Source organism: Meles meles, chromosome 1 (assembly GCF_922984935.1).
Source record: "Meles meles chromosome 1, mMelMel3.1 paternal haplotype, whole genome shotgun sequence".
In the NCBI taxonomy this organism is placed as follows: Eukaryota; Metazoa; Chordata; class Mammalia; order Carnivora; family Mustelidae; genus Meles; species Meles meles.
In genome coordinates, this window is record NC_060066.1 from 48,120,119 (window position 1) to 48,147,954 (window position 27,836).

A 27,836-nucleotide genomic window follows, 5' to 3' on the forward strand; every position below is an offset into this window, starting at 1 on the left:
TTCTCCAGAAAGGGCTTTTATATCTCCAGAGAGGGTTTCTCTAATATCTCCCATGCCTTTCTTGAGCCCGGCTAGAACCTTCAGAATTGTCATTCTGAACTCTAGATCTGACAAATTACCAATGTCTGTATTGATTAGGTCCCTAGCCTTCAGTACTGCCTCTTGTTCTTTTTGTTGTGGTGAATTTTTCTGCCTTGTCATTTTGTCCAGATAAGAGTATATGAAGGATCAAGTAAAATACTAACAGGGTGGCAAAGCCCCAGAAAAATGTGCTTTAACCAAATCAGAAGAGACCCCAAATTGTGGGGGGAGAGGGAGAAAGGGGATAAAAAGAGGTTCAGAAAAAAATAAAAATAAAAAATAAAGGAAAAATATAAAAAAGAAAGAAAAAATATACATATTAGATAAACTAGTTAAAAAACGTTAAAAAAGAAAACGGTAAAAGTTTTTAAAAATTTAGCAGAAGAAGAAAAAAAAAGAAAAAAAATTGAAAAAAAAATAAATTAACTGCAAGACTAAAGAATCATGGGGAGAAAGCCATGAGTTCCGTGCTTTGCTTTCTCCTCCTCTGGAATTCCGCTGCTGTCCTAGGTATTGAACCTGCTTTCCTTGGTAGATGAACTTCGTCCTGGCTGGATTTTTTGTTGATCTTCTGGGGGAGGAGCCTGTTGTAGTGACTCTCAAGTGTCTTTTCCCGAGGCGGAATTGCACCCCCCTTACCGGGGGCCGGACTAAGAATCCGCTCCGGTTCCCTTTTGGGAGCTTTTGTTCCCTGAGACCTTTCCGTAGAGTTCTGGAGGACCGGAATGAAAATGGCGGTCTCCCAGTCTCAGGCCCAGAGGAGCCGAGAGCCCGGGGCCCCACTCCTCAGTGCGCCCCCCAAGAACAGCGCCCAATCAATCCCGTATCCCCGGCCTCCCGCCGCGCTCCGAGCTCACCCAGCCTGCGACCGGTTCAAGGTAACCCTGAGCTAAGAGCTCAGTCCTTGGCTCTGTCTCTGTAGCCTGCTTCCCCGTTCTAATACCTGCGAGCTCTGCGACACTCCAACACCCACGATCCTTCTGTGACCCTGCGGGACCTGGGCCCACGCCGACCTCGTGTGGGCTTTACCCCGGTTTAGCCTCTGGAGCAATGTCCCTCAGGAACAGACTTTTAAAAGTCCTGATTTTGTGCTCCGTTGCTCCACCACTTGCCGGGAGCCAGCCCCTCCCCTGCAGTCTATCTTCCCGTGGTTTTAGATTCACTTCTCCGCCAGTCCTACCTTTCAGAAAGTGGTTGATTTTCTGTTTCTAGAATTGCTGTTCTTCTTCTCTTTGATCTCCTGTTGGATTTGCAGGTGTTTGCAATGTTTAGATAAGCTATCTAGCTGATCTCCTGCTACCTGTTGTAGTCTCAGCCTGCTACTTCTCCACTATCTTGACTCCTCCCCAGGACTTTCTTTTTATTGTATTGTTTTAAAGACTCTCTATTTTAAATGCTATAGAGATATGACTAAAATAAATAGCAAGTTGGGAAAGAGCTGTCTTGATTTTCTATCTCACTAACTCTGGCAAGGAAGTGATCTGGGCCCTTGGGGTGTTTTTTTCTTTAAAATATTCAGATTAAACAATGGCTCAGGATAGGGATATATTTTTATGGTAGTATTTCCCAGTACACAGTTAAATATAATTATTTCAGTGACCCTCCAACACAATACTGGGACATGCCTTTTATTTTTTCTGACTTGTTACTGGTTAGAAGACTCATTTTTTTCTGCTCTACCACAAGATTCAAGACTAAGACCTACAATGTTGCTTATGTAGTCTTTCCATTTTTATTTTGATCTTCTATTTGGTTATTCATGTAATATTAAATGTAGGTCTTTGAATTAATAACCATTTATTAAGTACCTACTACTTTCTAGGCATTATATATAAGGTGTTAGACACAATGTTTTTCCTCAAGTTGCTCACAGGCTAGAGCAGGTGGCAGGCTTGTGATCCATTAAAGTACTAAGTACTAAAAGTGTACTAAGTAATTTGGTAAAGGAGAAGACTACATACTTTTCAATGTAAGAGGCCCACCTTATTCATATGGGAACTGCTTTCCAGGGAAATGATGTTAAGCTAAGTTCTGAAAGAGAACCCATTTTCCAGAAATTGAAATAAATAAGATGTAGATGAAATAAGAGACTCATATCGAGAAGAACCTTGAGATGGTATATAGATGAGCTTGTGTTTTATGCTGAATACAATGGTAAACCACTGAAATTTTTAAACAAAAGAGAGACGATTTTATCTCTCTTATCTCTCTTTATCAGGTATGCCTTTTAGAGAGATCATTTTAATGACTTTATGGAAGATAGATAAAAGGGACCGAAGGCAGGGAGATAAGAAAGGAGGTTACTGAAATACTGTAAGCTAGAAAACAAAAGTGTTGCTCTTAAGGCACAGGGATGGAAGACAGCAATCTTGTCCTCATTTAGAGAATGACTGAGGACTCTAGCTTACAGACTTGGGGCTCAAGCACACAATACCTTGTGCGATGTTTGGGTGGCCAAAAATTAATACTGAACAATCTTACTCAGTTAAAAGAAAAATAAACCCAACCAGATTAACTGAGTTTAGGGGTGGGCATGTGACAGAAAGTCATTCAAGAACTGGCTACACTTGCCATTTCTCTAAAAAGCCTCCTGGTCTCTCTCCTGTTTGTACCTTTGTTATTTGCTTCTGCTCCATTCTCTTTTCTCTTTCAATACCCCTCTCTGTTTACTCAATTTATACATCCTCATAATGTGTACACTTGCCTATGGCCATCATGACTCTTCAAGCCTCATACTATGTAATGAATAGGCATTTCCCTCTGCTAAGTGGGAGGAATGTCTCTCAATATTCCCTGGCTCATATTCCCAAGAAAGAAAAATGAATGGCTCTGTTCATCACTGCTCATCTGCCTAACCTATGATGCATAACTCTGCAGGATTTTGACTGGCTCTAGTCTTGGATGGTAATATAGAGAGAAGATATGGAGAATAGTGGGACCTACTTCAGAGCTTGTAAACAAAGTAATTACCTTTAGAAGGGATAGCTGAAGTTTACCTACGTTAGTGGCAATAAGAATTGACTACAGGAGAGAGGTTTAAGGAAAAGTTTAGAAATCAAAGCAGTTGAATGTAATGATCCATCAGATATGAAACATAATAAACAGGGAGGTTTCAGATGTGATGCACTGAGAAATTAGCAGGCCACCTACCTAAATAGTGAAAACAAGAAGAACGGTCCTTCAATTAGTTCAAATTTGAACCTGTGGATCAACTTTGTAGAAAATCCCAGTAGGTAGCTATATATACTGTTTGGCTCCCAAGAGCTATTTGGGTTAGAGATAGCCATTTACGAACACTCTCTTTTTGGCTTCTAAGGTTTTCATTTATTTATTTATTTATTTATTTATTTGACAGAGAAATCACAAGTAGACAGAGAGGCAGGCAGAGAGAGGGGGAAACAGGCTCCCCGCTGAGCAGAGAGCCTGATGTGGGGCTCGATTCCAGGACCCTGAGACCATGACCTGAGCCAAAGGCAGAGGCTTAACCCACTGAGCCACCCAGGTGCCCCAGTTTTCTTTTACTTTACTTAGTCTTCCTTCCTGCCTCTTCTGCGTCCTTTGCATTTTCCTACTCTTCCCTCTTCTCTTGTGATCTCTTTGAGGGTCATATATTTCTAGAAGCCCAATTCTGGTTTCTCTTCATCTTCTCTGTATATTCTTCCCTGGATAATTTCTTCAAATCCTAAATTAGTAAATACCATATTTATGCTGTTACTTACAAACTGTTATCTTCAAACTAATATATCCAGTTGCTTACTTCACATCTCAAACTCTCAATTTGAACCCCTTACAGCCCATATACCCCAGTCTTCTTTGGCTTATTTTATATAATTATTATTCTCTTGTTGACAAAAGTCAGAACTTGAAGATTAGCCTTGATGCTATCTTTTTTTAAATTCTCCACAGCCAGCCTGAAAGCAGTGTCTATCAGTGCCATCTCTAAAATGTGTCATGACTCCATTTTCTTCCTTCTACCACTATTGCTGTGACCTTGTTACAGGCCATTAGCAAAAAACTTTTAAATTTAACTATTCAATTGCTTCCTATTTCACTTAGAATAAAGTTTAGATTTTGACAGAGACCACATTATCCTTACCTCTGTCCTTAGCACATTCCTACAACATTGTGTTCTACCTCTCTAACAAGGTTCTTCCCATTAGGGCATTTTCCTTGGTGTTTCTACCCCTTCAAACCATATTCACTGTTCTGGCTTTTTGAATTATGTAAGTTACAACTCATATGTCATCTGAATAAAGGGATCTTTCCTGTGTCCAGTACAAGTAACCCCCTGACCTAATCCCATCAATTTTACATTAATGTATTTTTTTGTATCTTTACAATAATTTTCTCTCTGAAATTACCTTTGTTTCCCTGTTTAAGATCAGTTTTCCCAAACCCCTTCACTAGAATTTAAGCTCCAAGAGGCAGAGATGTTACCCTTTTTATTCACTGCTACATCTCCAGTGCCTAAAACATTGCCTAGTAAATGTACTAAGTTGTCGATGAATGATTCAATTAATTCTTGCAAAAGACAACTGACAGGTCTTCTCATTTCCATTCTTCTCTTTATAGTCCATTTTCCACAAAAGACAAAAAAAAAAATCATGTTTTGTAAATATAAAACACATCATACCCCTCCAATAATTTAGTATCTTTGATGGTTTCCCAGTGCACTCAAAAATAAGACTGAAACCCACCATATATGTTTTCAGTACCACTCTCTTCTTGTACATTACACTCCACTGATCTTTTCATTTTTAATCACACCAAACTCCTTTGCTTGGGATACTGTTCCTGACATTCAATGCATAGATATCATCTTTTCTTTCCTTAAATTTTGGTTTAAGTTTTATTTCTTCAGAGAGGCTTTCCTGATTTCCTTACTTAAAAGAATTATCCCCTTGGGATTTCTTTTTTCTCAGCCCCTGATGTGTTTCCTTTGTAGCATCCAGTCATTTTTCAATTACTACAATTACATTTTTGTATATTTGGTTTTCATCTGCCCAAGCCACTAGAATGTAGGAGGATCAGTATGGTAATCAGGTCTGTCTTGTTCCCATTAGTGTCCTTAGTACCTAACATGATAATTAGGACCCTGAAAGGACTCAACAAATGTTGTTTTTTTAAAAAAAAAAAAAGCCTGGGTGGCTCAGTTGTTGGGTGCCTGCCTTTGGCTCAGGTCATGATTCCTGGGTCCAGGGATAGAGCCCTATATCAGACTCCCTGCTCGGTAGGAAGCCTGCTTCTCCCTCTCCCACTCCCCCTGCTTGTGTTTCCTCTCTCGCTGGGTCTCTATCAAATAAATAAATAAATAAATCTTTTTAAAAAAGTGATATTAAATGATAGTATAAGCTCTTGAAGTAAATAAGTTTACTCCTGTTACAAACTAGAGACACCTAACTAAATCTAGCCTGAAAACATGATATTTTTGCTTTGTGTTGTGTTGTTTTAGGCCGGAGCATGGTTTATTTATTTTTTTTAATTTCTTTAAGGTGTAACATGAATGCTGTAGGCTATCCTAGTCCTCATCTAGGGGTAGTACTGAAATATTCTAACAAGTAAGGTTTACATCTATTAGAAAGAACATAGGATACTTTGTCAGATATTAATAGATTATTAACTGTTTTACTTCACCAGATGTTAACCCCAGGAGTTAGTGATAAGAGATACTAATTGCAGAAAGATACAGAAGGACCAGGGGAAGAAGATTTGGAGTGTGGGGTTGAAGGGAGACAGACAAATGAGAGGGGGAAAAAAGCCCAGAATGGAGAAGCTGGAGAAAAGACTCCCTACCCCCAAAAATGGTTTTCTAGCAGCTTAGAGAGAGGAGTGCTTTAAGCGGGCAACTCTGTCAATAGTTAAGTGTAGAGAACTGTTTCCTGGAAAGACATTGCTGATTCAAGAACAAAAGTTTTCAGTAGAAAGTAGGTGTGAGGAATCAACTTTCAGTGGCGTGAGGAATGGTTATAGACTACTTGAGAGGCTTACCAAAGAGGAGAGTGGTAGACATAGTCTACCAGAGACATAAAACATGAGGAAGTGTGTTGTCTGTAGGTAATTTCAAAATAGAAATAAAACTGACTAAACTTTGTCTTCTTTTTAATATCGCCATGCTCTAGCAATTCCAAAAAAGTTTAGGGTTAAAATTCTCCTCCCCTAGGTTACCACTCTTTAAAGACAGGTATAGTATAACAACTAAAAGAGAGCATAGAGTCAGAGCAGGATGACTTGGGGCACCTGGGTGGCTCAGTCGGTTAAGCGTCTGCCTTCAGCTCAGGTCTTGATGCCAGGGTTCTGGGATCGAGCCCCACATTGGGCTCTCTACTCACCAGGGAGCCTACTTCCCCCTCTCTCTCTGCCTGCCTCTCTGCCTACTTGTGATCTCTCTCTCTCTCTGTGTCAAATAAATAAAATCTTAAAAAAAAAAAAAGAAAGAAAAAAGAGGATGACTAAGATTAAAGGAACATGTGATTGTTTATAATAATAGGAAAGGATCAGTTTGGAGGATGTGTTTCAATAGAGTAGAGGTTATAATCAATAAAGCAATCTGAGGGTATACAGAATACACAAAATATAGTCATGATTTAACCTTAAATAAAAATAGCATGACTAATTCCTAGAGGAAAAATCCTGATTCTTGATTCAGAATTGTTGTATTATGGCAAGTTGTAGATCTTTTTTATTTCTTAAATTAATTCACAATTTCTAATTATATTACTAAATAGATACTCATTTTATCAACTTTTGAAGATAATCTTCCAACAACAACATCCGTATTCCAAATGTAACTACTATCTATTTTATGGATTTTATGTAAAATAACTTTAAATACACTGCATTAATAGATATATTCTAATTTCTGACATTAAATTATTATATTCTGCATTTGCACTTATTTCATACAGGTAACAAATACTGGGTGTTTAAGGATACAACTCTTCAACCTGGTTATCCTCACGACCTGATTACTCTTGGAAGTGGAATTCCTCCACATGGTATTGATTCAGCCATTTGGTGGGAAGACGTTGGGAAAACCTATTTCTTCAAGGGGGACAGGTCAGTACACATTTCACATGAGGAATATAGTTAACTAATTGTTTAGAGAAGTTAATATTTCTATTCTATAATAGACATGTACTGTTAATTAAGAATCTGTGTGAATATAAAGACAAGAATTAATGAAATCAAAAATATTTTAACATATTTTTAAACAATATTCAAGATAAATCTTCCTGTAATATACATAAATAATATGACCTTTGAATGTATTGAAAGTCAAATTTTTATATTTTGCATGCTATTAATTGTAAATGTTTTCAATTTAGTTTAGTCATGAGTTCTGTTTCTTAAGAAGTTAATTATTTAGGTACCAACAAACAGTTGGTTTTTGAGCTAGTCAAACAATCACTTAGCTTAAAGTGTAAACTCCCTGCAACTCTCATTTCTTTTCCTTTCATTTCTTTTATGGCATTAGAAAAAATTAAGCGAACTGTTAGTCTTATGACTTATAGCATCTACTAGGCATACATAACTCCACTCCTGTGTGCCTTTGATATAAATTATACATAAAATGTAACTTGAAGTCTATGTTTTTTATTAATTTAATATTGGAAAAAATAATAGAGATGAAAAATAATTTTTTTTGAAAAATAAATTTTTAATTACACTATTACTATCTGGGTCAAATGTGACACTCAATATAATTTTTATTAGTACATAGAAGAACTTAAGTATGTGTTTTACTGCATTTTATAGTAAATTAAAAATACAGACCCTTATACACATAAACACACATATGAACAACAGGCTTGAATGCCCATCTAGCTCGTATTGAGTTTGCCTTATAATCTTGGCATAGTATAACTATATAAAATATCTCCAACTTTAGGAGAAAAATATGTAAGGATATAAACTTTATTTTACAAATTGCAGTTTTTATTATTTTTATTTTTATTTTATTTTTTTTAAGATTTTTTAGTTATTTATTTGACTGACAGAGATCACAAGTAGGCAGAGAGGCAGGCATTGCGGGGGGTGGGGGGAAGCAGGCTCCCTGCTGAGCAGAGAGCCCAATGTGGGGCTCGATCCCAGGACCCTGAGATCATGACCTGAGCCGAAGGCAGAGGCTTAACCCACTGAGCCACCCACGCACCCCACAAATTGCAATTTTTAATTGCAAGTCATTTCAAATATTGAGCTTTATCTGTGAACAAATACCTCCTACAATTTTTCTCCATGGATAAGAATGTATACTTTTCAATTTATTCTGTTGCTAGTTCTCTATATATTTGATTTGGTTATACTTTTGTAACAAAAATGTTTTAATGTACTGTCATGAAACTAAGGTGCTAACTGATTATAAAATCACAGAACAAAAAAGGTCTATCAAACAAAAATTTTATTAAAGGAGAAGATGCTACTTATAGCCACAAAAAGTATATGATTCTCAGGAAGATATGAGTGTAATAGAGTATGAAAGAAGAAGAAGAAATTGATGGCCACAGCATGGTGAGCACTAATGAAAATAATTCTGCAGATTTCAAACATATTCTTTAAAATAACAAACCTGAAGGTTGTTAGAGTTTAAGTCCCAAGCAATTTAATTGCTTGAATGTACTCTTTTAGAACCAGGTTCAATAAGGAGTTTTTTTGTTGTTTTGGGTTTTCTTATTTGTTTGTTTTTGGAGAAAGGTGTAGAAACAAAAGGTTGATGAAACACACTTCTGCAGGACAGAACATGAAGTTTAGCTTTCATGGAACAGCTTTCACAGAATTTCACAGATGGTAATAAAACTGCCATTCTATTATCAGATAGCCTATTTTTTTTCACACATGTAGGTATTACTTTTAAAATGTTTCCAATATAAAAATTTAGCACTTATTGAAAAATGAGTTTAGAAACGAAATGTTTCTAAATCAGTGAAATCAATGAAGGTTAGATACCAAATTCATACTAGAATGAAGGCAGTAGTAAATGGGAAAAGGAGTTTTAGTTCATTTGTTTCCTACTTGAGAAGCTACAGGCAAATAGAGAGAAGAAATACTTTAAGCTCTACCTAATTAATTGATTTTATAGATTTAAAAATATTTAAAAGAGGAATCTGATTAATTTCCATGTGTATGATCTTATATAGGATTTCATAAGTCATAGATGTTTTATAAGCAGATTACTTCATATTCACATACTTCTATAATTCCAAAATCACAGTTTATCAGTATATTCATTCAAGATTAAAAGTATATGGACAAGACAGTAAACTACCTAACTGAAACATATAAACAACAATTTGGTTGTAACTTTTATATACGAATTCAGTTTGTCTTTCTTCCTTATTGTATATTTTTTAATACTTATCAATTTTTAATGTTTTATGTTCTATATATATTTTTGAGAGAAATTGTTTTGTACTTACTTACTTCTCCTTTTTCTCCCACTGCAATATTTCTGCTTAAGAAGGGTGTCGGGGTAGGTGAGGAGTATGGGTGTTAACAGGTTTCCATTTCTCTAAGGTTAAGATTAGAAAGGGTTTTAGAAATAGTCTAGCCCAGGCATAAAAAACTCAATTGCGTTAAAGGGTTGGGCAAATAAGAAATAAACTACTAGGTACAGCAATAGTATGTTAAGGCGATAGTAGGAAATGATGGGTACTGTAGTGAACTGGAAAGTACAAAAATACACTAGAAAAGCACTCAAAACCAGAATCATTTATTTAATTTGCTAGACAAACAAAGCACAGCTTTAAATTAGATTTGGTCCAAGTGCTACCATATGTCAGCCCTGAATCTTGTTCACGTCCTACCCAATGTATAGACACACTCAGTTACACTCCACAGTAGGAATTCATCTTACTCTAATCCAACTCCGTGGTGACAGTATGACTATGAGACAGTCTTTTCCATTCTCAATAGCTCTAAATCCTACTTCCTTAGGATTTCAATAGTAGTCCTGGCATACCCTCATTCATTTATTCAAAAAAATATTTTGAGCATATATGTTGTGAACTGTGCTAGAAAGGACCACAAGTTTTCTGCTCCCATGGCACTTAACTTCTATTAAAAGAGACAGTGGTAAACAGTAAACAAGTAAATGAGCCTGAAACTTTAACATTGATAAATGCTACAAAGAAATAAATTTGATTTATCACATTATGTGATAGAGACTCATGGATGGTAAGGAACAGTTAGAAAATTAGTGTGGAAGTCAGAGAAAGCCTCACTTATGAAGGGGACACTAGAGTGGGGACTTGAACAGGTGAAGTTTCAGCCACATGAAGCTGTCTGGAACAATGTGTTGTAGGCAGATGACATAATGTACAAAAACATTAATACTGGAATGTTTAAATCAGTTAAAACATTCTGGCTAGAGAATAGCAAGTGAAGTGGTAAAGGAAGTCAAATAGGTAAGTAGAAACCAGATTATATGGGGCCCTATAGACCATAGCAAAGATATTGGATTTTATTCTAAGAACAATGGAAAGGCATTGGAGAATTTTCAAGAGGAAAGGGAAATGACCTGATTTGTATTCACAAACATCACTATGGTTTCTGTGTGAAGAATGGGCTTCAGGAGGGAAGCAAAGAGAATAACTGGCAGGTTGTTGGAGTAGTACAGAGGGATACGATGGTGGTAGTGGAGATAGAGCAAAAAGGGTAGGTACAGGATATAATTTGAATGTAATCAGAACAAGTCTTTGTTACAGCTTGGATCCTAGGGGTGAGAAAAAAGAAAACTTGGATCCTAGAGATGAGAGAAAGAAAATTAAAGATAAATTCTAGGTTTTTTACCTGAAAAACTGAGTAGATGGCGTCATTTCTGGAGATAGGGCAGACAGGGGAAGGAATACTGGGGAAAGGGGATTAAAAGATTGAAATGTTCATATTTAGGTTGAGATGCATTTTTACATACCAACTGGATGAATCAAGTAGGTACTTGGATAATCAAGTTTGCTTCTCAGTGGAAAGATCAGTCTGAGGTACACATTAAAGAATGGTAAACATCATTTGTATTAAGAGCAGGGGCCTACCACAAATCTCCTAAGTATAGAGAGAGCCAGAAGGATAGCTGAAATGATGGCTCTTTAAACAGATCTGTAAAGTGAGATTAAAATTTCCACTATTTCACTATTTTACATATAGCCTGGAACTTGGTTCCTCAGATTCCTACTTGCCCTTTTCTTAATACACTATAATTTGATACTTGGATACATTTTGGATCCTCCTAGCATTTAACTCTAAAATGCTATGTTTCTAAATCATCTGTCAGCATCTTCTCACAAATATACAGGACTCTATTGCCATACTTCATTCTAAGCTTAACTTTTATGAATTTTAAGATATTCTCAATGAAAGACAAAATTTAGATCCACTTTGGTTTTTACTATTTTTACCACTAATAGTCAAACAGAAAAACACATTTATTTTCTCCAGCTTAATTTGTGTGTTTATGAATTACTCAATATATGTTTTTAAAATCATCCAACACAGTATAAATTAATATTTCCAATTCTGCTGCATGTTTAAGAATGTTTCTGAAAAGTATAGTTTTTTTATAACTATTTGGGTATGAAAAAAAGAAGTGGTCCTATATCTTGTGTAACTTAAGAGAAGCAAGTAGTCTTGACTCTGTAGTACAGAAATGAGACAAACTAGGATGAAGAAATGGCTGGGTCATGTGAAATAACCCTTGGAGCCACCTTTTTTTCAGTTTGAATTCAGTATCCAGCAACATCCCATTAAAGTATGGCATTCTAGAATTTTCTATACCATTTTTTTTCATAGCAGAAAAAGCATTTAACAAAATGTTGTATACCATTACATGGACAGTTTTTGTCTCTTATTGATACGAACATTCCATTTATATTTTCTTGAAATGTGATCTTTATGAATCTTATGTGCCTGGCTCAAAAAAGTATTGATGGGTCAATGGATCTATGAATGAGCAGGAGAAAAGAAGGAAAATTATACTCGAGCAATATATCTGAAGAGTTTGAGAGATAGCACCAAGAGAATAAGAATGCTCGCCAAAGGAAACAATAACAGTAATGTGCTAAACTACGAATCAGCAGCATTAGAGTCTCAACTCTGCAACATTTCAAAAGAGCAAATGTGACTAAATCATTATCTTTTAATGCTCTAGCACTGACTGAGTTGAGAGACCATACATACTAAATCTGTGTTTAGGATATGATCATAGAAAATACTGTAATATGCAATATAGAAGATTGTTGAGGGATTTATCCCTCAATGTATGTACAAATTTACTTTATAGCTACAAAAACCTACATATGAACATTGTCACAACTACTTCTCAGAGAACAACCCTGTATTGTATGTAGTTAATCTTTCTTAAATTACATACAGGGTGTGACCCCATTGTCCCCAGGATTTTTAATTGTTCCAAACCTCTGGCTTAGCAATACCTTACTTTAAGTTATAGCTTATATCTAAAAATGGTATTTATTGTAAAACATGTCAGTATTTAAACTAATATGGAGGGAAAAACTCTACCAAGTAAACTTTGATACAGTATCTACTATAAAGTGCATCTACTATAAAGTGCATCAGTCAGCAGACTGATATAAGATGTGGGAAAAAATGTTTCTTAGAATCCGAAAATCAGGCATTTGACTAGTTCTCTCTGAGAGGTTTTCTCTGTGGTCAAGTGCAGGAACCAGTTGATTATATGACTGTTGCAAACCCCACTGAAATATTTACTTGAGAGAAGATATCTTGAAATTTTGAGGGTGATCTCAACCACATTAATCATTCTATATTCATCACAGAAGGAACTGTGAAAGAGAATATTCAAGAATATTTTTAAAGCAGATGTTCCCATGAAATAAATGTGAACGAAAATATATTTCAAAATTGGTAGGATAATACGCTAATCATTCTGCCAACTTGTCTTCAAAAAGACAGGCCCAATCACCTTATATTAGCTCAGTCTTCTCCATGAAGATTTTCCTGACCTTTCCATCAGATCTGTTCTCATCCTCTTGAGATAAGAATCTGCAATAAATACCTGTAAGAGGGTATTTCCCTTTTTGGATAAAATCTGCCTTATGGTTACTTACTGGAATACTTCCTGAAACAATCTTTTTCTCTTTTCCATTTAAACCTTGAGAATGGAACGGTTGCTAATATTCCAGATGCTACTTGACTGGATATTTCTAGGGAATTACAGCAAAACCTAATGTACAAAACCCCATAACTCTGTAGAATAAGAATCTTCCATAGGCCTAGAATAAAAAAAAAAAATCCAAAAAGGACCAGAAAAACTTTTATTTTTTTTTCTGATTTCAGCCAAAGTGCCTAATCCCAAGATAATGCATTAAGTATGTCACTTCCCAAACCTGTGTTGATAAAACACTAGCTTTAGCAGATGATAAGAGATGTTTAGTGGAAAAAAAGACAAAAGGTTGCTACATAAATTTAAATTTGGAAAACATATCTGGTGTGCTTGAAGGAAAGAATAGGGACTTAAAAAAAAAAAGATTTTATTTACTTATTTGACAGAGAGAGCGAGAACACAAGCAGGGGGCCTACGAGAGGGAGAGAGAGAAGCCTGATGTGGGGCTTGATCCCAGAATCTGAGCCGAAGGCAGTCATTTAACCAACTGAACCACTTAGGTGCCCCAGGTGCCCCCAAGAGTAGGGACTTTTAAAGTCAGATAGAACTGGTTATAAATGTAACCCTCATTGTCCTCTGTAGAATTCTCTTCTCTTAGAAGGGGACAGTGATGACTATCATGGGTTTGTTGTGATTAAATGAGATAATGCATAGATCATATGGCTGCCTTAAAGTATGCAATATACTGTGAACTATCAATGGTTTCACTCCAGTTTTGTCATTTCTTTTGAACATTCAAGACATAAATTCCTTTAATTCCTAGAACATTTTAAACAATAATGAGCCAGGATAGTAGAGCTGGTTACGGTTTATTCATTGGATGTCTAGTAGTTCTGTGGGAGTGGCTCATGGGCCACCCTATGACGGCATGGGGATCTGAGAGTTCTGACTCTTCACAAGCTTTCCTTTTATCTGGTTCTCCTATCTATACACCAAGGGCTCCAGTCAAGACCTGCCCTAAAGTCTATACTCATATACCCAATTGCCTCATCAACAATTCTTCACTTTGATGTCTTGCAGGTACCTGAATTTTACATATCTAAAGCCAAACTCATCATTCTTCCAACCAAATGAACTTACGTTCCCCCATTTCCTTATCTTACTGAATGGTGACATTATTCTTCCACATGTTCAGGCCCCAGTTCTTGAGTTATGCTCAACTTCCTCCTCTCGCATCCTGCATTCAATACATTAGTAAGCTCTTTGGGATTTTCCTTCAAAATATATCCTAATCTCTTGAATTATCATTAACTCTACAATTTACATTCTAGGCCAAGGTTTACTGCAGTGACATCTGAATTGGTACCCCTGCTTCTATTTTACCTCCTTAAGTCTATTTAAATCAAAGCAGCCAGCATGTTCCTTTCAAACATAAGCCATATCTTGAAGCTTCCCTGCTCAAAATCTATGTTGGCTTCACATATCCCTTAGTGGAAAACCAGAGGCTTTGCAATTGTATAAAGGTCTATCTAATCTTAGATTCTGGTTCCCACTCTGACCTTTTCTTCCATATGTTAACTCAATCCTAGTCGCCCTAGCCTCTTTGTGGGTGCTTAAGTACTCCAAGTTTGTGCTTGCCACAGTAACTTTTCACTAACTAGTCCCTCTACCTGGAAAGTATTTCTCCTAAAAGCTATATGCGTCGTACCTTACTCCTTTCTGCTCAAATGTCTGATAAAGAAAGGACTCTATGTCCACTAATTAAAATTGCTTCTCCATATTCCTAGCTAAATTTACTGCTTGTTTTTGAATCTTAACATCTCCTATCACAGTATGTATTTACTAAGAAATTGTTTTATTGCCTATGACCTGTACATATCCCAAAATGTAAGACTGATGAGAGCTGGAGAATATCTGTTTTGTTCAAAGTTGTATCTCTAACACCTAAAATATGCCAGGAACATAAAAGGTACTCAGTAAATATTTCTTAAATGAATAAATAAAGATTCTGCTAAAGATGATTCCAAAAAAAAAGTGCTCTGCTGCCTAAGCAAGTTTTATAAGAAATCATAAAAACCTCTTGTTTATCCATAGATTAGTGATAACTTAAATATATTTAGCAAGCACAATGTATTTAGCTAGAGTTTTTAAATTAATTTTAGCAGACTGAATAAATACACAGCAACAATACCCACTTTTAACATGTGCAAGAAAGGAAACATAATGAATGCTGTTTGTGTCCACTCTCTTTCTAGTGTTTTTACTGAGTCCTGTAAACCATTAACAGATACAGCATACAGCAAGGATTCAATGAATACTAACTATTACTGTGTATACATAATTTCCTTCCCTATGTACTTTTTTTGTTTTGTTTTGTTTTGTTTATTACCCTTTTTAGGTATTGGAGATACAGTGAAGAAATGAAGACCATGGATCCTGGCTATCCCAAACCAATCACAGTCTGGAAAGGTATCCCTGAATCTCCTCAAGGAGCCTTTGTGCACAAAGAAAATGGTATGCAGCATGTACATTATGTATTTCATGAGTTTACTATTTCAACAATGAATTCTAATTTTTCACTATGTTAAATTAAATCATTAGAAAGTACCATACTAGGACTATAATGTATTATATTTACATGAACTTTCCATCCTAGAATTACGTTTAATATTATGCTCCAGATGTTTTCTAACCTCAGCTTATTTCAATTTATGAGAAAAAAATAGAGGCAATTTTTTAAAAATGGAGGGTTTGGATACCTTCAAAGCAATATCACCTATTTTTCTATCAAAATGCCTATAAAGTTAGTAACAGACATAAAAGGGACAGAGCTGGTCACAAGGAAGGTATGTTGTACATATGGGCTGAGACACAAAGACACCGGCAATTGTGCATGTTGAAGATTTTAATTTTTCAATGTCAGCTTTGGCTTAGAGTGTCAGCAAACAGGGAAGATCCCAACTCAATACAATCAGGCTAAGTGACTGCATGACTGCTTAATAACAAGAAGCAGAGCAGAGAGCTGCCCACATTCCTTGCTCTCCATCTCAGAATTTGAGTTTCAGCCAGATCCTAAGGGGAAAGTTAGCCAAGTGAGGGAAAATCCATACACTCCTATCTGTTGGCATATGTAAAATCTCAACATTTCTCTCCTCATTCAGAAATCAGTGAATAGGAATAAACCATAATAATAGTCAAAATAGGATTTATGCACAATATTCCAGAACAAAGGAAAGAAATCATTCTAAAATGTATACAAAAAACATACCCCATCAAATGATTTGTAATAGGAGCCATAAGAAAATGTATACCATTTGAGTCCTCAATAGAATGAAAAGTCTGTAACATATATGCAACAAGAATAAAATTAACATCACTTATAAAAACAAAATTAAATATATCAGTTGAGGAAAGAACAAAAAATTTAACTGAAGAAATGGGAGGAGACTGAAAAATCAACACCACCAAGGAAGACTACAATTAACAATCAGCATATTGCCAGATTTTAAGACAACTATACACTGAGTAAAAACCTGAAGGAACTGTGACCCAGGATCAATAAACACCAATCAGAAAAGTCAAAGTACACGAACTGTATTTTGACCCTTGTTATATGAAATGACACACTACATTCTGTATGATAGTGCTCCACAAGTAGTATGCTATAGGGAGAAGCAAAGTAAAAAAGAACCTTGAAGCCCTGATCATAGCACTTGTTGAGAATTATCAATTTGGTGTATATTCTATTGGTTCAGAAACAGTTAAGAGATAGAGCCTATATGTGATCAAAGCAGAAATCCATAGATGAGGACAAATAAAGATGAAGACATATCTGTCAAGAGGATATCAATAAGAAAATGAAGGAAGTAACAGTGCAGTCACATTGGAGGCAATTAATCAGATGAAAATAGGGCCCAAAACTCAAACTATGCAGGTGAGGATGAAAAAAGCAAAGAAATGGAAAAAAAATGTGAAAAATGATCACATGGAGGCAGAAAATTAAGATCGCCCCTATGAATTATAGGTGTCACCAAGGAAGAAACTAGAGGGAGAGGGGATTTCTTGAGGTTAGAATAAAGGGGTTTATTAAAACCCAGATAAAACCAACTCTAGCTAATACTTACAGAAGTCTTACCACTGCTCTCGACTGTCTTCAATAAAAGTTATCATATACCATACAAAAATAAGGCAAAGAAAATTCAACCAAGATCTTAACTGCAGTGTTATTAACTCTAGGAAGTTTGGTTAATAATTTCTTATCTTTATTAATTGTTAAACTGAGTTTATCTTTTAAGATAAAAATAACTTTTAAAATAAATAATAAACTGTTTCCAACGATGGAAAAGTAGACACAATACACATAATCTTAATTCCTTATCACATTAATGGTTTTCATTTTCCCTGTTTCTATCTACAAGGCCACTAATACCTGAGATAGTTTATAAAATTATATATATAAAAACAAAAAAAAATCTTCTTGCTACCCCCACCCCATGATTTTTCATATTCTTTTCCACCTGAATATTTAGTAATATTCAGTATAAATCAGTGAAATTGTGCTGAGAAGTATACTCTGAACTGAATCAACTCTTTCATAGTTTCTGAACAACTATGAAGCAACATATCAAAATTTCAAAATCAGAATATATAATTATATCCGTTTTATGTCATATTAATACAATTAACAAAATACTATCAATTTTCACAAAGGTGAAAATGTTGCGTTGTACAAAACAGGACTGAGACTGCTAAGATCATATTTCCATGAGCATTTCCCCCTGATCTTCCCACCTCAAGGGTCAATTTCAAAAGAAAAAAAAAAGTTTCTTATATTCAGAATTTCATGGTTTCACATAACAAAAAAATAACTGTAAAATCCTGACAAATGAAGCATTTTGGGAAAATCAATGCTTACAAGTGAATAGAAACTACAGATGAAACTGCAATATATCTATGTCTTCTGGACCTTTCCTGGTCTAGCCCCCTCTTTGATATCCCTCAACACTGAACTCACTCTTCATCTTTCAGAATATTCTCCTTGAATATCTGTTTGTGATTACCCCATCCCTTCTACTCAAATCTCATATTACAATGATCAGTTTATATGCTCATCATCCCCTCTAGTATAAACTCTTTGAAGGCAGTCACATACTAAACATACAATAAATACTGGTCTTATAAATTAATTTTATCCTTCCATTATTCTAAAAATTCCCTCCCTCGAGGAGATTTTTCATCTGTCTGAAACCCTTGTTCAGTGCAATAGCAATATCAAAGAATCTGGAAGGCTTTGGTCTATCAACAGCAAATTCTCCACTTTTTATTATCTACAGATTTCATGCTTGTAGCTTCTTACCTTAAATTCATATTTAAGGGGCGCCTGGGTGGCTCAGTGGATTGAGCCGCTGCCTTCGGCTCGGGTCATGATCTCAGGGTCTTGGGATCGAGCCCCGCATCGGGCTCTCTGCTCCGCAGGGAGCCTGCTTCCTCCTCTCTCTCTGCCTGCCTCTCTGCCTACTTGTGATCTGTCAAATAAATAAATAAAATCTTAAAAAAAAAAAAAAAAAAATTCATATTTAAATTCTTCCCTTAGGTTTATATAAGAAAGATAACAAGTTCAAATTGTTAAATAAATACCTTTATATTTATATTTTGACTCAAAGTAATTCCTTTTAAGTCTATGCACATGAAATTTGGTAGTCATAAAAGCTGGAGATTGTAGAACACTGAATGTCTATCCTTCCATCAGTGTAGGAATTTCTTCGTTGGGATCTTCTCCTACTTGTAATCTTAAACAAACAAATGAAAGTCCACAAATTCAGCAGCTCAGCTATATAGGTGTTTGAAGGATATTTTTCATGTTAAGGTGGAATGTGCCTCCATATACACCTACTGATATTAATTCTGCCATCTTCATACATATGAATACTTGTGCTATTTATTGAATGCCTATCATATATCAGATACACTACATAAATTCATTATCTAATTTGTCTAACATAAGTACCTTTTTATGTCATTTATTATTATTGATAAATGAGGAAGTTGGCATCAGTTTAAGCAACTTATTCATAATCATAAAAAAAGGTAAGATTATATATTTGAGGTTTGAAACTAGGACATTCTAGCCCCACTGAATGTGCTGGAATGCATTATCTCCAAAGAGGAAAAGTTAACACCTTTCTCTATGGTATATCATTAAAGTAACTGATTATCTGTCATGTCTGGTTAAATTTTTTATCTTGTCATACTAGACAAATCCAGGCTTTCTCAGAATGTATCTTCCTGAGCCATCATCCTCCTGCTTTTCATCTGTAAGACCATCTTGATTTAACAGTTTTTTTCATTTTTCTCTTTACTTTTAGTCTTTGAAAATGCAATAATCTAAATGAGATTTGACTCATGCAGAATATAGTGGAATGATTTCTTCCTAGCACTCATTATCTATGTTTTAAGCAACAGTGAGTTTTTAACACATATTAAAGTTGTAGTAAAGAACTGCTGCATTCCATCTCCTTCAAATTGTTTCTATGTTAATTGCTGTCAAGCCATACCACCTAGGTATTCTCTATTCCTTCCTTAGAAAATGCAATCTTGAGGCAAATACAAGACACTACTCAAACGGTTGCATTTCTTCTTGCTGATTGCTGTTAAAATAGTTTTGACTCTTGATTCTGTTGACTTGCTGAGTCTCTACTCCCTGTGTTCATTCTCTGTTAAAATGTACAGCTGTGATTCAGACCTGTATTTCCACAAGTTAAAGTTATTCATTCACATTTATTAAATACTAATTAACTTCTTACTAATAAATACATAAAAGTGGAAGACAGAGAACACAGAGACACTATCATCCAGAGACATCTACTAAATTAGAACAAGACAATTATGATGGACAGTGTCTTGTTACATTTTAGGACTAAACACCAGAAAAGTCACGAGTAAAATCTGGTCAAATATGGGAGAAAAAAAAAGTCACCACATAATTCATTACAGTCCCCACTGAATTCTTTCTCAGGATTTCTCAAAAAATAATAATTCAGGTAAGAATTCATCTGAAGTTGCTATTCTTAAGAAGCATAACACCTACAAGAGTATAACATCAAAGCTGTTTTTGAAAAAGAAAAAAAAAATGAGTACATCAACATTTCTTCCACCAACTGCTGTTTCATATTTCTTATTATTGAATGAGATGAGTATTGTGGGATCAAATTTTGACAGATTCCTATTACCAAGATTGCAGCCCACTTCTTTTCAAATATTTTTATTATTTAACTTCTACTGACTAGACTTGTTATCTCTAACAAATATACTCGATAAACTATCATTCTACTTCTGTATATGGAGTGTGCTGCTATAAAATTTGCCCTGCATAAATATGAAAATGGAAACTTCTGACTTTTGTATGTTACCCAGTAGGTTCACATAATTAGCTTTGACAAAAAAATTAAAGATGAAGATACTTCTAGCTGTTGGGTTTCCAGTTTATAAATATAAGAAGTACGTTCACCTGTTTTGAAGGTCTTTTTAATTCTAAATCAATGCCATTATTCAACTGTGATTGTCTAATGTACTATTATTTGGCAAGTCCTCAACATTTCTTCATCCAAGCTTGTTGAGTAATTACATTGGATTTCATTAGCGTGATCAAATACCAGCTCCCTGCGGAAATATTTGAATCTCCATACACCTGTTTTCACTTGGCGTGTTACTCTGATTGCAAAACTGCCCTTCGAAATGAAAAGTAATAGCAGATTTTTATGGCATTGAACAGAATGATCTCCAAAATGAAGTGACCTGAAGTGATGGTCTATTCTAGACGAAATTTTTTGAAAGGTGTCAGTTTTTTGTTGCATGGGTTTTACCTATCACAACCTGTGATGTTTAATCAAGAAGTGTTTGTTAAATGACAGGAGATCTTTAAAGGACACAGTTTTAAGAAAATCATTAAGTATTCAGGCTCTAGAACTAGATCAAGCTTTAATTTCTGCTTTCACCAGAACTTGGACATAGTATCTTACCTCTGAGCATCAGTATCGTTGCCTGAAAAGTATAGGTAAATAATTCTACTTGACAGAGTGGTTATGAGGATTAAAATATGTCATTTACTGGGCTTTAAGCACAATACTTCTTCCATAATAAGTGCTCAATAATACAGGATATATAAAACCCTCATTAATGATTACAAACTCTAAAGTAGGCATACTATTCAAAACAGCTCCCAAAATACAGTTTTTAAGTAATGATAACATTAAAGTAATTCCTCTCGGTTTCTTGAATTTTGTCTCAAAGCAGGAATTAAGTCCAAAAAGTGCAGTCACAAAGAAACCTGACATGAAGCAGCTCTGGATGAAAAGCAAATAGCTATTTACTTATTAAGATTCCTAGCAAAGAAAACATCTCCATAGCTTCATGACTTACAAATTGTTATGATTTCTTGTCCAAATGACAAGAGCGAACCTAGTGTTTAAGTACAACTGTTCCCAATACTGAGATGATTAGAAATTTCCCCTGAGGTGTTTCATGGAGTGCCTTCCTCAGGTACATTGTACAATGTCTTCAACAGCAGTTCTGCAGGCACATAGTGCTTCAGTTCATAAGGCTGCCTCAGCATATTTCAGTATAAGTTGGTATTATCACCCTAATGGATAAATCTAAAACTGCAACCTTACAAGTAAGAAACAGGGTAAAGCTCTCCTTCCAGATTAGGACAAGATGTGTTCAGCATGATCTTTCAGTAGTCCTCTATGGATATTCTGACTCTAGGCTAGGCTTTCCATAGGCATTAGAAAGTACAACTTCTACAGTATACCAGCCAGATTTATTTCAAAAGACAGCTAAGCTGAAGATAATGTTTTCTTCCTACCAAAATGGAAGGGCCTTAAAATACATCTTTTAAAAAGTAGCCCAATATAAATTAATAAGAATTTCTATACATATACACCTTCAAAATAAGTGGTACCTATGTGTGTGTGTTTTCCCCCCTCTAGGCTTTACGTATTTCTACAAAGGAAAGGAGTACTGGAAATTCAACAACCAGATACTCAAAGTAGAACCTGGATATCCCAGATCCATCCTCAAGGATTTTATGGGCTGTGATGGACCAACAGACAGAGATAAAGAAGGACACAGCCCACCAGACGATGTAGACATTGTCATCAAACTGGACAACACAGCCAGCACTGTGAAAGCCATAGCTATTGTCATTCCCTGCATCTTGGCCTTATGCCTCCTTGTATTGGTTTACACTGTGTTCCAGTTCAAGAGGAAAGGAACACCCCGCCACATACTGTACTGTAAACGCTCTATGCAAGAGTGGGTGTGATGTAGGGTTTTTTTTTTCTTTCTTTCTTTTCCAGGAGTTTGTGGTAACTTGAGATTCAAGACAAGAGCTGTTATGCTGTTTCCTAGCTAGGAGCAGGCTTGTGGCAGCCTGATTCAGGGCTGACCTTTCAAACCCAGAGGGTTGCTGGTCCTGCACATGAGTGGAAATACACTCATGGGGAAGCTTCCATGATGCACAGTATCTGCCGTTCTTCAGTCCTTTGTCTTTCTTTGTCATTCAGTTCTAGGCCTTTCCTCTGCACGCTCAATGCCCAGTAAATTTTCAGGATTAACTAAAGAAGAGGAAAAAAAGAAGAAAAGATTCTTCTTAAAGGTTTCCAATATTATTTTCCTTCTGAAGCCTGAGCCCATATCTGGGGGAAAAAAGCAAAACGGAAAAACCCATGAATTTTTGCTTTAAAGCAAAGAAAAAAAAGGTTAAACAAAAAACCCACAATTGAACTTTCAGGAAAGTGTGAAGACCCAAAACAGCTTTGTCTCCAAAGAAGATAGCTCTCTGACTGCTATGGATAGTCTCCTACACTTCATTTTTGTCAGGTGGGAGATCTGGAATACACATACAGGACTTTAGACTGTTGGGACAGCCATTTTCCAACAAACAAGGGGCCAAAATATCTGCAATATAGTAACAGCCTTAATAATACATCCATTTTTCGTTTTATACAGCTGTTCTCAGCTATGTCCTCAATGTTTCATCACATTTATATTCATAGCTATATTCAAACAGGACCTTTTGATTGTTTTGAAGTGTTTCTAATCCCCTTCCTGCCACCTGACCCTACATGATTGTGATAATCTCCCCAAGTTGTATTAGGCCATTGCCCCAGGCCTTCCATGGGTCTGTCAGGAATATTCATTAAGAGCAAGAAGCAGTATGTCTCCAAAGTGGTTTAAAGTGACAGTTATTTTGCAAGGATATGTGACACTAGGAATACATTGGTGTAACCCTTTGAGAACTATCAGACTAGCTTTCAGAGTCTTAGGATTGTCAGTCTTGCTATCTAGTAAATTATAGAACTGGGCAATGGTAAAAACAGACACAGGTTCAAGAAGTTCAGGTTTTTAAACAGACATCCTATAATCCCATGTAATTTTTAAGTGATTTGTGGTACTACATAAATGCGTTTATAGCAAACAGAAATGTTACTTGCCAAAATTTTTCCTGGCAAATAAAAGATATTTTATTCAGAAAATGTAAGAGTGAAATTTTATTTGAAGAACTGATTATAATAGCCTAAGTCTTTTTTTTTTTTCTTAGACATATTGAATTTCTGTTTTAAAATCCATTGCATGAAAATTCAATTTGCCTTGGTACATGCAGTTAGCATTGCCATTTTAAAAATGACTTAAAATGATGACTCTGAGATTGCATGAATATCCTCCAGTGCATTACCTATTGCATGTCAACCATAGTTCTCAAAGGGTTAGTGTGGCTTCTGGCATTTAGCCATCCATTTGATCACTGACAGAGCCAAGAGACCACCAAAGCATTTCATTGTTGAGTGTAATTTGTCCTAACAGCAGTATTGTCATTTTCATGTGACCTGCAGTGCAGGTTTGTATCAATATTTTTTTCCTAGAGAAAAGTCAGCAACTGACAGACCTCTTTATTGATTTTTAGGAGCTGCTTCTTGCAGTGAAAGGCTTTACAGCCACTGGGCTGTGAACTTATCAGAGATGGTCAGACCGAATGCACCCCATGAGTCAGACATTGGCTTTGTGTGAAAGCCAGCTTTTGAGGGGATTAGCTTTTGAAACAATGAACAGCTTGCCTTGAACTTGATTATTGATCTGTTGACTGTCATTAACAACAACTTAAACATTGTCTTCTGTGAAAATTTTCCTTGAAGAGTCCTGTTCTATGTCTTTGCCCTTTGACCTTTAACTTGCAAACTGGCACAAACTGAAGGAAATCTGGTGTTGCTTCTCCTTTGGAGTGTTAACTGTACTCTAAAATCCTAGTAAGCATGAGCTGTTTCCTTAGAGTAGAGAGAGAGAAAGAGTGTTGATGGTGGATCTGCAGATGGACACTTTGCCATTTACATGCACACTCAAAAAATGCCCTATAGGTAGAAGTGACTTTTAATTTTCCTTTAATATAATTTTAAGTCAAATTCATCATTTTCAGTACAAATATAAAACTATAGGGGAAAAAAAAACCTCAAAATACTTGAATGGCCAGTGTGGCTTTTATATAAAGCAGGAATTTTATACTAGTGAAAATTTCTTACTCATTTGCTAATAATACACATTTCCAGATGATTTTTAATGAGTGCAGGTACATATTCTTATTTGGAAATGGGAGAGTTTGGCTGCCTTGAATTTATATTTATACTCAACATAGCATGAAAATTAGAATGTCTTTCAGTTAAACAACATGTTTATGATTTGGTTTGGGAAAATATTTTGTAATCATGGGTGGCATGCTGCAAAGCCTTTGCAGATTGTTATTTCTTACAACTGGAACATATATAATGTAAGGATAAGAAAAAAGAACAGTTAAAAAAGAGGAATGGCTTTACAGCAAAACATTATGCAATGCAAACTGTATTTTGACAAGATATCAGAGATTATGTATATGAAGGCCAAGAAAGAAAGCATGGGGAGAGGACCAAAATCAGTCCTATTGCTTTCAGTGCTTCCATTCTAGATGATGCTAATATTATAAAGAATTAGTCACTTCTACTGAGCATGGAGAACTATATACATAAGCTCACTTACCCAGTGTTTGCTTATGGGAGGGTTTAATCCTTTTAGGACCTTGATGTCAAGAAAAAAAGATGACTGGAAATTTTATTTTGCTAAACACAGAAATGAGGAACTATGTCATTTGGGGACGTGGGTAAATCATTGAGGCATTCCATCAAACTGCATTAAACACTGATTTTACTTTTTTTTAAAATGAGAAAAAAATTGAAGAAGCAATCTTTTGCCTCTTACTCATTTGTCACGATATCCTGATCCGTTATAAGACTGTAAGTATATAAGGGCTAGAAAATAATCATAACATTAAGAAAGGAAAGACCCTATCATTATGCTTGAATTCTGAAAATGTCATGGATAAGTGTTGGGTCATATTTACTTCAATATGAGATGAGATTTATACGATAAGAAAAGGCATATACAGCTTCTCTCTTTACTAGAATAAATGTTCAGGCTGTGAGGCTACAAGAGATAAGAAAATATTAAGTTCTATATAATCACAAACATCAAGATTCTATTTGTTTATTGTACACAGGGCACTTTGTGAGTATGGTTCCTGACTCCTCTTCCATTTGGGGTTTGGGGGAAAAAAGTCTCAATCCTATTGGAATAATGAAAGAGAGAGAGACAGTTGGTCCAGCAAATAAGAATAGTGATTCAAAAACAATGTGGAGTAAATTTTCATGGGTCAACAACATAATGTACCAAGTTCAGCATCAATAGAAACATAAAATCTATCAAATATTTTTCATCAAACATCATTAATAGCATGGAAAGTTCAGACCTAGGATTTCTCAAAATGAAAACACATTCATGATCACAAAACATAATTCTCCTTCTGTTTCATTATTAATACTTTAATATAAATACAAATGTAAACAAGGTAATGTTCCTTACATAAATTAACTCTATAGTTTATAATTTTAGCCAAAACTATTGTTCTATATATTATTAACTGGACTGAAATGAAGTATTAAAATAGCCAGTCAGTCTGTATTCCGTATAAAGCAGTAAATCCACATCAAGACTGTAGAGGAGGTTATGAATTTAACTATTGACTCCTTTTAGAACAAAGTGTCTGCTAACATGGCAATCAGAACAGGTGAATACAGAAGCTCTTTACAACTGCAGAGATACCATAGATAAATTAGAGAACATTATATGATACTAGCAAAGACAACTTCTGTTATAAATCAGAGGGCAAGGCTTTTCTGAATCAGATGTAATAAATTACTGAGTAATAATTTACAGAAAATAATTACTAAGTAATAAAGGATAGAGACTGATTTACTGAAATAAGCAAATGTTACTTTTACTAGTCAGATTGCTTGTAATCTTTTTCTATTGACACAATTTGTTTCATATACAATATACTTATTTTTATTCCCTTTCTGTGGGTGATTAAAAAATGCAATGTGGTGGATGAGAACATTGCCTAACTTCACTGGTAGTTCCAATATGTGGATGATGTGTATATACTGGATCCTAGGTATAGTAATATAATACTTCCAAGTTCTGCATATTATGCTGATATCTCTAGTATCAAATACATGCCCACACTTTGTGAATCTTACATAGAGTAAATATGTGTCCATATTGACTAAATTCAATGTGCTATCTGAAGAGAAATGGATGTTATAATCAAGTAGACTGAGTTAACACAAGAGTCATGAAAAAAATCTTTTTTTTTTAAAGTTTTGGAATTATTTCCAGAAACTAATAAAGGCGGTGATTTAATGATAGTATTGAGTCTGTGAGATTGTAACATATACTGAAACAACCTCGTGGATGGTGGTGAAATCTTTTTCAGCAAACATAGTGAAGAGTTCATTTCATTTTTGATGCTCTCAAGAGCACATTCCAAAATATCACAGATGTCAAACAGAACATGCCGTCTAAACCAAAAATGTTAAATTCAGATAAGCTATTTATAAATAGCTGTAAATATCAACTCAGCCAATATATGGTATCACAAAAGGTTTTAAGTCAATAGTATTAGAGGATTTAATCATTCCACTGCATCTCATGCACCTTCATGATATTGCTTTATTGTGACTGCAGGTTATAACTGGCAAAGGATGTGTATCTATGTTTTAGGTTCCTCGTTGCTGAAAAGGGAACCAAAGTTACATCTGAAAAATTTTATCAGTTATATTTTAAAAATTAGAACTTTATATAATAGAGAAAACAGCAAGCAGATGGAGCACCACACCATAAATATAAAAATTAAATACTATATATATTAAATATAATGGAAATGGAAGAAGAAAAATGAGTGTTTTGTAAAATATGAAAACTTAACTACAGCATTCCTTAATACAACTGGAAATTTTACTTTAGCAAGTATAAAAATAGAGAAAAATATAATTTCAAGCTCTTCATATTAGTAATGGGTGTGTGATATATCAATGTATATAATTAGCCACTGGTTTTTAGATGTTACCCTACATAAATACATCTGATAGTAATGCACTGCCTTATAGGCTAATAATGTCAAAAGTTAGGTGTTCAGTAACCTCAGTTGGAAAGATATATGTTAGAATCTCCTAAGAAAAGCCATTTCTCTAGGATAGAAATTTACCTCAGAAATCATATAACATAAACACTAGGAATAGTAGCAAAGAAGTTGCCTTAGTGTTCT

The 27,836-nt window shown here is 35.2% G+C and overlaps 1 protein-coding gene across 1 annotated transcript in view; it reads left to right on the forward strand.

The window, feature by feature from the left end:
- The window catches only part of MMP16 (matrix metallopeptidase 16), a 309,254-nt gene extending 281,783 nt beyond the window's left edge, over positions 1 to 27,471 (forward strand). Inside the window, exons 8-10 of the mRNA XM_046027856.1 lie at positions 6,987 to 7,137; positions 15,549 to 15,664; positions 22,138 to 27,471. Coding sequence (XP_045883812.1) covers positions 6,987 to 7,137; positions 15,549 to 15,664; positions 22,138 to 22,472 — 602 coding nt within the window. The 3' untranslated portion in view covers positions 22,473 to 27,471. The remainder of the gene's footprint in view (positions 1 to 6,986; positions 7,138 to 15,548; positions 15,665 to 22,137) is intronic.
- Positions 27,472 to 27,836: the final 365 nt, after the last annotated feature.